Source organism: Spermophilus citellus (genome assembly GCF_964194105.1).
Source record: "Spermophilus citellus genome assembly, chromosome: 7".
Taxonomy (NCBI): Eukaryota; Metazoa; Chordata; class Mammalia; order Rodentia; family Sciuridae; genus Spermophilus; species Spermophilus citellus.
In genome coordinates this window covers 70953882-70970404 of record NC_138188.1, presented here as the reverse complement: position 1 = coordinate 70970404, position 16523 = coordinate 70953882, and the positions used below count along the sequence as shown (strand labels likewise).

The following is a 16523-nucleotide window of genomic DNA, read 5'->3' as shown; positions in this document are numbered from 1 at the left end:
GCTGTGGTATAAGGAGCATTTTCAGAAAATATAATAATTGTTTTTATTACATATGCACAAATCTAGTAAAAGACTTTGGTAGGAGAAAAAAAGGATACTTGAAGCTAATATGTAGCTCCCTGTTTACTGAAATTAATATGAGTAAAGTCACTTGTAGGAATCCACAAAGTTTTGGCCTTTGATATTCTTAAAATACATTTCACATTCATTATCTTGTTTGATTTTACAGCAAAACTTGAGGTTGCTGGAGCAAGTATTTTTATTCATTGTGCAAATGTAATCCCAAATATGTTGCTCAGAGTTATTTTATGAAGATTTTTCTTAAGTTATAATGACTCACCAAAGTTAATATATAGCGAACTTAGAGGGAGTATCTGTACAAGGAATGCATAAGATGAATGACTCACATTCAGAGTACACTGGAATTGAAAGACTGAACAACAGAAAAAACAACTTCGACATCCTTGAGAGTCTTCCATTTAAGAAAGAAAAATCTGTTCTGATCTAACATACTCTACAGAATTGAAGGCATTACTACTGAATCAAGTGAGACAAATTGTACCATTCTACCTTATTTAGCTTTAAATGAATTTATCTTTCATGGTGGAGCAGATTTAGAAAATTGACAGCTTCAGGAACTAGCTAGTTCCAGAAAGAACCCTGACATGGAAACCTGCCACACACAGGTACAGTATGCATTGCTTCAAGGGTTCAAGGTTACAAATTAAAAAGCATCTCTGCTTTCCATGTTCCCTCAATCATTCTGATATATAAATAATTCTCCACATAATTCCTAGTAGCCATTTCTCTGGCAATTAGAGCTTGTTTTATTTTTCCTTTAAACAGGACCCAGAAAGAAATGCCTCCTTCTTCTCTGGAGCCTTGGTGACCCAGAAGGACTGATCTTTTGTGCCCCTTGGGACCTGCAGTAGAATGTCCAATCTGTGAGGGAAGACATTGCTGTCTGATGCACTGTCATTTCCCTGACACTGAAACTGTACCAGGCATTTCATTCAACCAACAAGTGATTGCACTGTGTACTTTTATCATAGCATCAAAGCATTTGCAATATTTTTATCCTCATTTGCCTTGTCTCTCTTGTTTTCTTGACTGAAAAGAATCACACATGGTCAGCAAATGTTTTGTCTTTGCATTTTCACATGCTTGCATAATAACTGTTCTATGGTAGTTATTTATTAAAAATTTTGTTGACGGAATGTTGAGTTATAAGATAATGCCTTCTTTGAGATATATTATTATGTTAAACCATGTCCACAAAATCATTCAAGGGGGATGTTTGGTGCATCATGAGCAACAAGAAATACTATTTAATTTACTTTCTTGCAACAAATCAATTGTTGGAAAAGAAAAGAAAGAAACTTAAAAGAGAAGAGGTAATTCAAGGTAATGAAAAGTTAAACTAAATTGAATTAAAATATTCCTTACAAATAAGCTATAAAAACTAACATGTAAAATTTCACTTAAGGCATAGTGAATGTTGAAATCACAGAATCGAAGAGGCTATTAAAAGTTTAAGTTTAATAAAACAATAAGTCCATTCGACCAAAGAAATTGAACTGGAAACTAGAGATTGGTCCTAGACAGGGTTATTTTTAAATTATATGTATGGATTCTAAACACCAAGCACTTAATGTTCAAAGACAGATAAAAAGAGGCCAGTGAACATAATTTCTATCAGTGCAGTCTTGAATAAATTACTCAAATACTGTCCTTCAGTATGTTTGGGGGAAATGATCATTTCACTAAACACAGTAAAGGAGTGAATCTAGAGTGTTGAGATCATGAATTTACCTAAACATCAAACTTTTAAGACAAGCTCTTAAAAGTCCTAGGATTTTACCTACGCTGAAGCATTGGAAAGAGGTTGTTTTATCTGTAAACAACAATATTCATATCTTACTTTCTTCCCTCAGTCTTCACCCTTCTAGTGGATGGATCTAATTCTTACATAAAACTTTCCTCTCATAGCTTATTGTGGAGAGAATGGAGGTGGATATTATAAAAGAGACAGTGGACACTGAGATGGATTTTGATATCTGAACAGGTCAACTCAGAAAAGACCTAAAGGTGTATTGGAGGAAACAAATCAGGGAATCCTCTGCCTTCCAGCCAACTTTCATGATTACTGCAGATCTTCCCCTCAAGACAGTGTGGTTCATGAGGCAGCGAGGTGCAGTAGGAAAGGCAGATTCAGGCCTGACCTAGGACTTACTAAATGTATACATCTGGCCAAGACACAATGTCTCTCTGAGGCTCAGTTTCTTAATTTATAAATTGGACTTAATCCCCAGCTCAGTTCTGAGCTAGAGTGAGGTGGAAATGTCACAATGCCAGAAGCTTTGTAAAGTGACCTTGGTAGTATAGCCTAGGTGCTTCCCTTGACTCAGAAGGTACTCCCAAAGTATCTTTCAAGTGTCGATCAGCAACTTCCTATCCACATATGACTTCCCTATAAGACCTTTACCTGCAGGGCTGACTGCATCCACTGAGTCACCCAGGTTCCCACCTGCCAGGGTCTGGGCCCTGCAGGCACCAACTCTCATCTGAAACACTTCACTGTTTGATGAGTTTCATTGGCATAAACTCCTGTGTATTACGTCTGTTTTACAACTTCTGACAAATTTATACCAGTCCTATTGTAGAGAGTGATTTTACTGTCTATTATTATGGTCTCTTCAGGGCTTTATACTCCAAAGTTTTGGATTTTAGTTTATTTCTATTTCTATATCTTTTGGTTCTATTTTGTGGCTGTCATTTTAAAAACCCACTCAATTTCATTTTAAATTAAGAGTGAAATGTACTAGTCATACTCTAAAACTACATTTTTTATATCAAACAAACACAGCCTTTTTCTTTAAAGTATTTCATAGTACCTATTCTTCTATGGATGAGCTTATCACAGTTTTAAAGGTGCTAACAATTGCACAATCACAGCTTAGACTTCACTGATTTATAGTGACAAGAAAAAGTATGATTTATGTTGCACATAATATGGTGGTTAAAAGTAGAATAGGAGATTATTTGGGGAGGAAAATGTATGTTGTTTAATGTCATCTTCAAAATATCTTGTGGCATCACTAAAGAGAAGAAAAAAAATTGCCAATATGATTTCAGCCAGTGGAATCAACAGTCCTTCATTTTTCTACATTTTTCTATTCTTCATGCTGCCTTCTTTAGTATGATTCACACTGTATCACCTTGGCTGGTTACTAAAAGCTGTTATACAAGCAAAACTCAGGTAAAGCTAGAAATATGTCAGCTAGTGGAGTATTGATACTCATAGAATCTAACACTGATTTTATAATGCATGTATATACAGGATATTATATACAGAAGACAATGGATAATTTGGCTAAACGATACAATAGAAATGCTTTTTGCAAAAATGCCAGATCAGCAGGTTTAGAAGAATTCAGGTAGCCACTTTCTTTTTAACAAAGTGACAAAAAATATTTATAAATTTTTAAGATTTTCCAATAATCTAGATGGCCCCAGCAAATGAAAATTTAGCAAGATTTCAATATAATACATGACACGGGTTCTACCAGTCTGTCAGCCTGGTGCAGAAAGTGAAATTTGGGCTCTATCATTCATAGATGTCACTGTGATATATTTGTGATTAAATGATCTAGTTATTGGCTGCTTTAGAAGAATGAGCCAAATCATTCTTATGAATTACATTTATGTGTAGTTTATTCTTACCATTATCCTCCTGCAGCAGAAATCTGGAATTGTATGTTTAATAATATATGTGAGTTTAATTATGTATTGGCTAAACCAGGAAATAGAAAAAGACCAAAAAAAAAAAAGGAGCTAAAACAAAATTAATCAAAATGAGGGCAAGGGTATTTATGTTCTATTATAAGCCAAGGTAAAAAGTTTTTTTTTGTTGTTGTTATTTTATTGCTAGAGATCAAACCCAGGACCTTGTGCAAAAATATTTTTTATAGAAATAACTTTAAAAGTGTTGCCAGGGAGACAGCGTACATAGAATAATGGATTATGGTTCTATACTGTCATGGGCAAAGAAATTTATCCTAAAAATACATTTAGAGAGAAAAGTCATCAAACAACAGACCATTACTATAATGTAAGAGTACAAAAAATGAGAACTCACTAGCAGCTTTCGATCCCCATACTGTCACATGTAAGCAACTAAAAATGAAAAGCAAACTTGGGTGAGCAGGTAAGTAAAGGATGACCACAAAGAGAAGCTGACTGTGAGACAGAAGATAAATAAAAGAAGTAGGTTCCAAGGAGAACAAAAGGAACAGGGATACTAGTATAATAATTAAGGGATGGTATGTGATAAAAAATATAAGAAATGGTGTTGAAGAAAAACTTCCTTCTAGATGCAAATATAGACAATGTGGAGAAAAAACAGATTCTCTTACAGATCCAATAGTCTCAAGTCCTTTTTCTGAATTAGGTGTGGATTACCAACAAAGGCAATACAATTCTTAATAGAGCTGTACAGTTAGAATTCATACAAAATTATTTTGAACATCAAGACTAAATTTGTTGTTAGAAATATTTTATCAGATTTCTTCATTAATCTAAGCAAGCAAGTTAAGATACTTCTCAGAGAATGCTTTGAAATCCTTGTGACCTAAAAGGTCAGTTTTCAAAATGCCAACTCAGGTTCCAATGGCTACCCATCTAGCAGGATTCAGAATTTCCATGGGAACAAAGTCTTTCTTGGAGTTGCTTGGATTTCTAACAGAGTGCCTTGGGCTTCTTAGGGAGTTCAGAGCACAAGGTAAGCAGCGTATAGATCCCTCACTATCCATAGGACTGTGTAGAGTTGGAATTTGTGGTAATTAAAACCAAGATTGGAGACATGCAATTTGTATAGCACAGAACTTTGTTTTACCAGTTGGGAAATTCATTCTATATTACTCAAAAAGAAGATTAAATACAGTAGATGTGTCTATATCACTTGTGATTGTAGGAGTTAACAGTGACACTTAAAAGTTGAAACTACAAACAGACACAAAATGCTTCTCTTAGTGGTAGGATCACTTTGAAATACTGTCCCCTCTAAAATAAAGTTATGGGCATTAATGAACTATCAGAGATAATAAAAAAAGAAAAAATCAGATCAAATCAGCATTGTCAGTTATTCAAAGAACAGGAGGAAAAGCTGCCAATAACTATTTTACATTTAGTGAGAGAATCAGGAGGTGGCAACAAGCCATAGAATTCAAAATTATGTTTCTTGCTAAGTCTGGCTTGCACTAAATAAATGTATACAGAGTTAGATCAAATAAAAAATTATTTTCCTTTATTTGGTCATATACATTTTTATAATAATGCTAAATAATTAACATTCAGAATTTTGACAAAGAAAAATAGCAAATATTAAACAAAAAGCATCAGAACTCTACAGTTGTTATCTAAAGTGTTGCTTTATGCTTAAAAAGTAGAGAAAGTGGGAAATAGTGAACTAAGATCACTTCTTAGTCTGCTTCAGGTTCCAGGGTATGGTTATACTTTAATTTTTTTCTTGATGCTTCCCTCTGACCCCACAAACCAGGCCCAGTGCATTTCGGTGCAAACTTTTCTTTGTCACAAATATATCTGAAGTGTGTCAGTTACCTTTTCAGTTACTATTTATGCTCTATCTTCATAAACCCATATAAATATTCATTTTATATTATGTGTTTGGCATTGACCAAATATTAAGAGCCAAGGTCACTCGTCAAAATGAGCTTCCAAGAATGACACAATAAATCAACTCAAACAAATTATTCACTGGTAAATTATCCTTCTTTCGGGTGGTTGTGAGAGCGGTGGAGAATGGTCTGCTGCTACTGTAAACTAGTGTAATAAATAAACAAGATGGCCGGTTGTCAAGGGCTAAAAATTACACTGTTGAAAATGCAATTGGGTTTCAGAGACCTTCATACTTATACTCTTTGCAGGAAGGAGAAACAGTATTTCATAGTTCAGCCCTTCAAGGTCACTTTTTTTTTCCTACTGTAATTTACAACTTAAGACTAATCACTGCTAACTGTCATAACAAACTAAAAAATATATCAACAACTTAAGTTTGTATTAAGCAGTAAAATTATATTCCAGTTAACACAATATGAAAACTCTCTTTAGATAATGACATTATCTATCATTGTAGACAAAAATGAAATATTAATTTAGGTGTTGGTAAATCCTGTCCATTATTCACAATTAGTACTTTAAAGTATTCTATTTTAGAAACAAAGTCATTACCAATATAATAAAAATAGAACAGGTCCTATAATTTATCTAACATTTAAATAATGTTTGACCATGATAATTTTAATTCGGTAATGATAAACTACAAAAATGTATCCTTTAAAGGGGATAAGCCATAGGACTTTGATCAAGTATTCATTCATTTCCAGGACGTGGTAAAATGAATTTTTTGAACCTATTATCTATTACATTTTGTTTCAGTTTGATTTTATTTTTTAAGATGGGTGCATCTCAAAGACTGGCCACATTTTCTGAGTGAAAGTGACAGAGAGACGCAAGGAATTTCACATCAAAAGAAAACAAAACAGAGAAGTAACCAAAGGAAGAGCTCTTCACCTGCAGCAGAAGCAGTCTGTTAAAACAGCAAGAAGCCAAAGGGCTCCTGCTCATCCAACTCAGAATGTGCATTTCAGGCAGAGCCTCATCTGTACAAAGCAGTGCCGGACCTGGGGAGGGAATCTTTGGAGAAAAACTGAAGTCTTGCTTTTTAGTTTTGTCTTTTTCCTCCCATAATGACATAGAACGTAACTACTGAAGAAAAGCTTATCAATGTGGCCTCTTCTCAGGATATTTACTTTTTTGTTTGAGTCAAAACCTGGCTTTTGCCTATTGAGAGTGTCCTCTCAGATCTCAATTTCTCCCATGCCCTTCCTATCATGGGCCCCAGGAGAATATCTGAGTCATTTCTAAGTTACTGTTCATGCTCTAAAGAATTTAGTTCCTGACTCATAGTCGCTCCCTCTTCCACCACTTCTGTCTTAATTCTTGGCAATTTCAATGTCCATGTTGATGTATTCTGGTCTTCATTTGCATTAGCCAGTTTAGCTTTCATGACCACTTGCCACATTTCCCATGGTCCCACGCTGGCCTGGACCCTGTCATTGCCAATATCCATACTCTCCTTTTCCAGGGTCCCATTTGCTGACCACCCTTCCTATCTTTCTAGAATCAATTCTTTGAATTGCCCAAGACCTGATGTGGGCTCTTCTTCCTTCTCCTTGTTCTCACTCCTGCACAGACTCACTTTATTCTACCCTGTTGTGATACATCACAAGAAACGCTCCTTTGCATACAATCTCAGTTTGATCTAACTAGTTTACTATCCTTTTAGAAAAACCCTGGTCCTGGTTAAAGCTAAACCTCTTGGCTTTATGCCTATGATGGGTTTCAGGACACATTATCCCAAAGTTTGGCACCTTGACATTTGAGGAAATATCAAAATATCACCACTTTCCCCTGAAGCAGGCCATAAAAGAATTCGCTGACCTTCCTATGAAGTAGGTTGTAAAAGTTTCCAATCGAAGACGCCTTGCCTGTACCTGGAGGAAGAAACATTCTCATCCTTGAAGAGACAGGAATGCAGAGAATAATCTGAACAAACAGATCAGATCATTGGAAACCACCCACCTCCATAGTTCATTACCATTAGGCCATAACCTTCTGTACAACAATCACGATCCTATACAACTGTCTATTTTTCATTAAAATTAGCTTAAAAATATAAATATTTCTCTCTTTCTTTGGACCTTCATTTCTGAAGGCTCTTCTGTCACATGAAATTTATATTAAATAAATCTGTTGGCTTTGTTCTTGTCAATCTGTCTTTCAACAACTATCAACATGGTGATGAGTTAAGAAAGAAATCTTTTATCCCTTACACCTTCATCTCCATCTGAAGGCTAGAAGAAATGTATACTTATGCTGAATTACATTTATGATTACAGATTTCTTTTTGGGATTTGTTTTGCTTTATTTTTGGTCCTGGGGATTGATTGCAAGGATACTTTACCAACAAGCAACAACCCTGCCAGGATTTTTAATTTTTTGGTATGGAGAGAGGGTTTCATTAAGTTTCTTAGGGCCTTGCTAAGTTGCTTAGGTTGGCCTCCAATGGATCATCCTCCTGCCTCAGCCTCCTGAACAGTTGGGATTACAGGTATGCTCTACCACACCTGGCTATATATTTCTTTAAATATCTATTTCTTCTGGACCCTTAGTGTGCTCAATAAACTTGTCACATTTTTATAGTTCTTTATTCTCCCACTCCCTTACAGAGCAATTTTACGGCTTTTTCAGACTATAGAGACTTAGCAAGAGCTGCCCCAACCCCATAAAACCATCTACAATAAGCTTTGTGTTTCTGCACATGGCTATGGATGTACTACTGTGTTCTTGCTTTGGGCTGAATGGTTATGTTCCCCCCGAGTTCATATGTTGAAATCCTAACTCCCAATCTTAAGAGGTTGGGTGTTTGGGACAATGATTTGATCATGAGGGAGACTAGAACCCTCAAAAATAAGACTAATGCTCTTATAAGAGAAGCCAAAGACAGATACCTCACCTCTTCTGCCAGGTGAGGTTATAGAGCAAAATGATACCTGTATTGCTTTGCCTTCATCTTGGACTTCCAGCCTCCAGAAGTGAGTGATGACATTTCTGCTGTTATAATTTACCAAATCTAAGGGACTTTGTTATAGCACCCTAAAGGGACTAAGACAGTTCTTAATTGAGGCAAAGTCGTTTAAACTTATGTTTCCCCTTTTCAAGAAAATCAGTCCAGAAATTCTCCTTTTCTCTCTGGTTTGAACAAATTTTCCCTATCCATTGTAGCATTGTCATCAAAGGGAAAATCTGATAAACTTTCTTTGCTCTATAATTCTTAATAATTACATCACTTGCACTCAATTTATTCCTACCCATTCTCCATTGAATCCCTTTTATCAAGCTTTGCTTATACCATTACCACCACTACCCAAAACAACAAAAAGGCATGAAAATGTCTGTTTTTGCTGATACCCGCAGTGACCTCCAAATTGCTAAATACAGTAGTAAATTCTGTGTTCATATCATTTAGCCAATCAGTAGCATCTTCCATGGTCCATTACTCCCTCTTCTTCTTCTTCTTCTTTTTTTTTTTTTAATTTATGGGGCTTTGAGATTTCACATTCACTTTTTTTTTGTCTTATTCTTTGGTTATTCCTTCATGAGCTCCTCTGATTGCACCTCTTCTCCCAATTTCTAAATCCAAGCATTCCCCAGACATCTTAGACCTTCATTCAAATTCTTAACAACTCAGGACATCTCCCAAATTGACACTCCCCATTTGGATCTCTCCTTGGTACTCTGGATACAGCTGAGATAGGGATTTGGAGATAAAAGTAGAGAAACTGTCTCAAATGAAACATCCATAAAACTCTAAAATGCAGAAAACACCAAGAATCATTGAGTGGCAGGAAATGCCCATGACTGTTGCACTTTTGAGTAACCCAACCCACACCCTTTGTCTTCATCCTTAACCAATGTCTTTGCCTGCAAAAAATAAGAGGGCAATGTGCAAGCCCAGGAAAAACTGGCATGAAATTGTGTACTTCCACACTGAGTCCAACTTTAGTCCAGCCCCTAACACTCCGTACCAACTGGCTCTGTTTTCTCCCTCTAGGGATGGTCCACATTCTCCTTTGAATGTGCCCCTGCTTTCCTAAATAAATCTCTGTCCATGTCTCTGGCTTGTGTGGAAATTCTTTTCCATCAGGGTATTCCAAGAACTCCCTGTTCCCTGAGTCAAGTTCCCCCTTATCTCCAGGAACTCATTAAACATTTCTTCAAAGACATCTTTTCTCCTGTGACACAACTGCTAAGTTCTAGTATAACATTCATTTTGAAAATGCAAGTTTGATCAAAAGATATTGATTGATATTAGGGCAAAATTTAAGCATAATGGTAATTTCAAATTTGCTCTTTTTTAAAAAAAAATCTGCCTCTTTTTTTATATTACAGAAAACTATCTATATATGAATGTATGTTTCTTAGAAGTGGGAATTTTAATTGTTTTTTGGATGTATTTAGATTTTGTATTTTGTTTTAAGTTGGTTTTTATTAAATTAATAAATAAGGAATTCAAGAGATCCTGTGAAGTCCATATGATTACATGAAAAAAATCTGTAGATATTTAACTTTATGAAATGAAAAATCATAATTCATATGTTGAAAGTGGTCCTTAACCAAAAACCAAATTAATAATATAATTCTAATGATGAACAATAGGTCCTTTTTTGAGCTTCAGTATTAGCCTACTTTACCAAAAATGTTCACATAGCAATTATAATGTGAAATATTAGGTCTAGTTATGGATTTTTAGAAATAAACTCAGTTGTTTAAAAATGATAGCATTTAGCATTTAAAATACTATTGCTAATACATTTGTTTTTGCTGGCTTTATTGTTTTAACCTTTCTTAAATATAATTTTTCATGTCTTTGTTACTAAGATATTATACATTTATCAAAGAAAATTTAGACTCAGAAAACAACTTTATCATTTATAATTCTATTATATTATAACATTTTGAAGTCTGCTCTTTGGGTCTCCTTAACCTGCATAATAGCTACTCCTTTTTAGATGGACAGTATTTACATAATGTAAATAATGACCTCCTCTTTTTATTCTCTGAAAGCTTAAAGTATCATTTGCAATTTTCTACAGGATGAAAAGGAAAACCAAAGAAAAAGCGAAATAATCAACAGAATAAATAAAATAGATGTTCTAAAATATATTCTTGCAGAAAAGTTATTATTCACAGAACTATTTGGTCTCTTATTTATACCTGTTCTGTTCTTACTTTGCAAAATGTCATATGCATAGCTATCCAGTTTTTAAACCTGAAATATTCTAGACAGCAAATCTGAAGTATGGGAGATAGAGTTACTGCTATAGGTGTCCACACTGGAGACTATCAGATAAAAGCAGGAAAGAACACAACTACATGAAGACTGACTTATGTATACAAAAATGGAGAGCAGTATGAGGACCATGAGGGACACAAACAGACCTATGGCTCTATTGCTCCTGAAGTCATGGTTTTTCAGCCACTTTAGTAAAGAACCTTTATGAACTATTGAAGGAAAAAATAATTGTTAGAGAGTTTTCTGAGTAAAATGGCAATCCAGGTAGTTAAGGAAAAAATAAAAAGTATTAAATTTCTAGTTACTGGAAATCTCTGACTCTAGAATGATTTGTTTTTCAGAGATTACCACTTAAGTACTGTAGTTGGAATATTGACTTTTGCATTGAGAAGTAGCTAGCTGTCTACAAATGACTCATTAAAGATCTGATAGGAAGATGTGTGACTCAAGACAAGAGTGAAATCTTTAATTATACTATTGCCTTTTGTTGTGTGGTTAATGAAGGGAAATAGTAACCTAATGGAAAGATTCATATACAGAAATAGAGGAAGTGAGAGTAATTATTAGGGTGGGGTCAGAATTCTGCAGAGAGATCCATATTCAAACATGAACGGACTAAATCGAGTCTGTGGAAATACTTCTCTGGTTGTCTCCTTATCATCTTTGACTGGAGACAACATTTCAGTCAAATGGAATGGGGCCCATACTCCATAGAAACCAATCCCAAAGGAGAAATTTCTGGGGCATCATTGTTTGGAATGACTGGGTGTTAGGCACAATGTTGAAAAAAAAAATAGATCAGATCCCTGAACTATATTATTTTATATGTAACTGGTAAATAATGACAGAAACAGAATTAGAAATCTCTTTGATTAAAGAAAGCAGGGAGACCAGGATTTATAAACTCTTCTGTTCACACTGTGCACATCTCATTTGTGTTGACATATCAATTAAAATTCTTCCAGGCCCTTCTCATGATAAGTCTCCATAGGAAGGGAAGGACACCATTGCCATAGCTAATGAGATAGTAGGTGACTTCATTTATTCCTTGTTGAAAATTAGTTGAATAATTTTTCATTTTCTAAAATTATTATAATTTAAAGAAAAATTACCTTTAAGGCTGTTTTGAACTTCTAAAGCTATATCAAGAGCATTAAAGGGCAGAACTGGTTCATTGGCAATTTGCAAAATCACTTCTCCTGAGAGCTGAAATGAAAAAGAAAAAGTAATTAGCATTTGGTAATTAAGAGTTTGCTTATTTATTATTATTATTATTTCATGTATTTTATACATCTAGAGTATAAAAACACAGAAGGAAAAATAGAATTTAATAAAATCTCTATTTTCTTAAACTCCCTTTTATATAAACATAACATTTTGTTCTTTTTCTTTTTGAGCTAAACTATTATGAAGTATTTCCTCTAGTTGAAGGAGCCATAACCAGGTTTAAAATATTTCCTTATACAATAGTTCAGATCACTATCACACGAACAGTTGAGATCCACAATCTGTTTATCAGACTAATTAAAACTCCAGACAGAATTAATGCTCAATTTATTTCATTTAAAATATTATTCAATATAAAGCATTCCTTTAATATTTTAGGAACTATTTTCCTTAATGTTTTACTCTTCCTAACCATGTTTCCAAATGTCAAAACCAATTCTATTTATATATTTTTTTTCAGATCAGTATTTAAATTTTTAAAATGAATAAAATTTCAAACTGCATTTCCAAAGTTCATATTCTACCAACAACCCATCTGAACTTGTATTTGAAAACCAACATAAGCACCACAGCTGAACCAGATCTGTTTAATAGACTCAACAAGTCGTATGTGCTCAAACACACATCTCAAAGGACTGCAAGGCTGGCAGCAAATGTCATTGTTCTCTCTCCCTCTCTCGCATAACTGATATTTAATATTTACCTAGGCTTAAGAAATGTCCCTATATCTTTTAAAACTCTAAATCCAGCACCCAGGGAATGACTTGTGTTGAGATTATTAATACACTATGAAATGTGAGTAGTGAATGAAGACATTGTGTTGTGAAACTACACAGGGAAATCAGCACACCACCTTGAGACAGTAAGGAACACATAGAAGATATAAACTTACAAGGAAAATAGAATTTTATAATTCAAATATACATATATATATACATATTCAACAAGAAACAAATTTCATTTAACATTTAAAATTATATTTCTCAATTGTTCGTAAAATTCACCTCGTGATAAAAATATAATTCAATTTGATTTGGGAAAATGTGTTTTCTAGAAACAAATGAAAGAAAGAAGCACCTTTGATCCACCTTCATTCCTTTGAGATACGTTTCCCTGCAAATGTAGTAACCAGTACTTTCTCAATGACTGGGATGTCTTTGCAGAGTTTTCTCCCCAGCATAGTGATCACAAATATTCTGGGAAACTGCTGGCATGGATCATGCTGCGCTACAGGCAAGGAGAATTGTCTGCAATAGGTTGATATGAATCCTCTTTCTATTCCACCCACCCCATTCAAATTATATAAGGGACACTGATATTTGGAAATAAATTATTTGTAAAAAGAAATTTTTAAAGAAGATTAAGAAGCATTATGGTTTCCTTTTCCAATTTGCACTGGATAATAGAAACTACAGAACAGACAAGTTTTGTTTACACTTTTGGAATCTGAAAACCACACATTACAGAAGATTAAAATGAAAGAAGGCGGAAGGAGGAGAAAGGCGACCTTGTGTGCTGCTAGAGAGACTGACTTGTTTTGTTATTTTTTTAAAAATTCATTTGGCAGCTCCTATAGCTGGAATTTAAGCCAACCACCTTTCTATTTCTTTCAATAAGAACCTGGCAATAAAAAGTGGGACTTTCTAGGCACCTGGCCCATGATGAAATGCTTAGACTAAATCAGCCTATTTGCAGTTTCATAAGCACGAGGGAAATCTGTACACCCCTGTCACCATGTGAGAAGAGATGAGCCAAGCTGCACACTTTGTCACTCACTCTGGAATTCAGTATTTGTTAGGCACACCAGGGCAACTGCCCCTTATGTTTATGGAAGTCCTTATTCTTTTCCAAGTGCTTATACTTATCTCATTGCATTATGTTGACAATCTTAGAGGCTGGTAATGGAAGAATTAATATCTTATGCTAAAAACACTGAGATCAACAATGCAGGAGGCTGAAGCAGGAGGATTGTTGCAAGTTCAGGGCTGGCCTCAGCCACTTAACAAGACCCTAAGTGAAACCCTGTCTCAAAATAAAAATATAAAATGGGCTGTGGACAGAGCTCAGTAGAAACCCTGGGTTCAATCCCAAGTAAATAAATAAATTAATAGAAAAATAATAATAAAACAAAACCCAAATATTGATAATCAAAATTTACTGAGCATCTACTAGATATATCCTATACTTTTCAAAAGTTTAGATATTTTCAAACATGATTCTTTAATTTCACAACAGCTCAGCAAGGCAAGCATTTTGCATTCATATCATAGAAAATAAAACTGAAGATTGTAAAGATTAGGTAACTTTCTCAAGTCATTCCCCAAATCTGACTGATTTGAAGGTCTATGCTGTTGGCTTTGCTGTAGCATAAAATGTATAGTAGGATCCAGCAGAAGTCTCTCAGCTGGTTGTTTGTAAAAAACTACAACTACCATATTTCACCTCACAATCATTGCCACTACATAATCGTCACATTCTGTTTTTTCATCCAAACATTGGTTTATAACCTTTCATTATGTGGTTGTTGCATACTATAATTCTGCATACGAGGTAAACAGAGCTGCAAAGTATTCACCAGTGGCACATGGATGAGCATTTGTCTTCTCATTCACTGAAAGCACGAAGCCAACAATTCTCAGTTCATGCACATTGTCAGTAGCTTTCCAAAAGCTCACTTGCAGGGTTTATTCAGAGTGCTGCAGTATTAATGGCAAACACATCTTGTGTGAGTGGTGCAGAGGACAGCACATCACACAATGAAACCAATGATAGGGAATGAAATGGGCCAAAGCAGTAGAGAACCTTCTAACAGAAGATGAAAGTTTCTAAGTTTATACTTAGCAACACTGTAGTACATTTTCTCAGTTTGACTATAATTCACAAATCAATAACATCTAATCTGTTACCATTCCCCCCCCCAGGGTGGAAAAATGTTTGCTAATCACAGAGAAACAATGCATGTTGATTTGGATTATTCGATTTTAATGTATATTCACAGGAATTCTATGTATTCTAATCTCACAACAAAGACAATTTAGTAATAAAGATTTTCAAGTAATACTGGCACAGTTGTGTTCAAAAGCTTTACATATTGGTTGTCCCCCATTTTCTTGCAAAGCAATATTCCATAATCATCTGCAATGATTATGTGGTTAAATACAGTGGATCTGGCTCCTTTACTGTTCTTTCTACTATACAACCATCTTTTCTAATATATATTATATATATATATATATATATATATATAATATATATATATTATATATTTATATATATACATATATATATATATATATATATATAATATATATATATTATATATTTATATATATACATATATATATATATATATTATATATTTGTAATATTGGCCAGTATCTATACTATGTTATCTCAACCCCTTAATGATTATGATATTTAGATCTCCATGTGTAGTGTTTGAAATTTTCTTTCAAATACAGGTATGAGAAACTCAGTCTCTAATTCATATGTGAATGGAGGTGGGGGGTGCTTTGAGAGGTCATGACAATTAGATCAGTTCCTGAGGATGGGTCCCCGTGATGAAATTAGTGACTGTAAGAGGAGAAAGAGACCCAAGCTTGCACCGTCTTCAGCTCTTTCACAATGTGATGGTGTGATGTCTTCCACCATTCTGTGACAGCAAAAAGGCCTTCACCAGGTGCTAGCACCTTGATATTAGACTTGGGCCTTCAGAACTGTGAGCTGAATAAGCTTCTACTGTTCATAAATTACCCAGTCTGCAATATTCTAAAAACACAAAGTGGACTAAGACACTGCAGCACACTTCATCAGCAAAGAGTGATTCAACTTCTGTGAAATTCCATTATTATAACTTTACAAGGACAAACTATGCCTCATGACCCTGGTGTTCTTCCTTCTATACACCTCTTAGACCATTTTACTCCTGGTCAAAAGATGAAGAAAAAATGAATTGGAAAGAAACAATTATTATGCAGAACAAAAATATTTTAAATTATAAAATAAATTAATGATCACCACATTGCAAAGGCATTCCTTTATTACTAAATAATATTGACCCTAGTGGTCTCATTGAGGTTGGGCAAGGTCTGATTGTCAAAAAATTATTAATTATACATCAAGTATTTTAGATTTTAAGGGTGATAATGGAAAATTATAGTTATCTCAAATAAAGTTTGCTTTTTCTCCAACCTGATACAATTTTAGTTGTATTTAAAGGTTCTTAAGAGTATTTTAGGAAAGTTTTACACAGGAAAGCTTCATTTTTGGGGAAAACATTATATACACTCACACATAGATGTAGCATACATTTTAGACTTTTTCTTAAATTTAGTAAAGAATAATAATAACCTCTTTCATT

The 16523-nt window shown here is 34.4% G+C and overlaps 1 protein-coding gene across 1 annotated transcript in view; it reads right to left on the bottom strand.

The window, feature by feature from the left end:
* Positions 1–16523, bottom strand: part of NAALADL2 (N-acetylated alpha-linked acidic dipeptidase like 2) — a 961526-nt gene that overhangs the window by 42219 nt on the left and 902784 nt on the right. The window contains exon 12 of the mRNA XM_081302331.1: positions 12049–12142. Within this exon, the coding sequence (XP_081158457.1) occupies positions 12049–12142 (94 nt within the window). The remainder of the gene's footprint in view (positions 1–12048; positions 12143–16523) is intronic.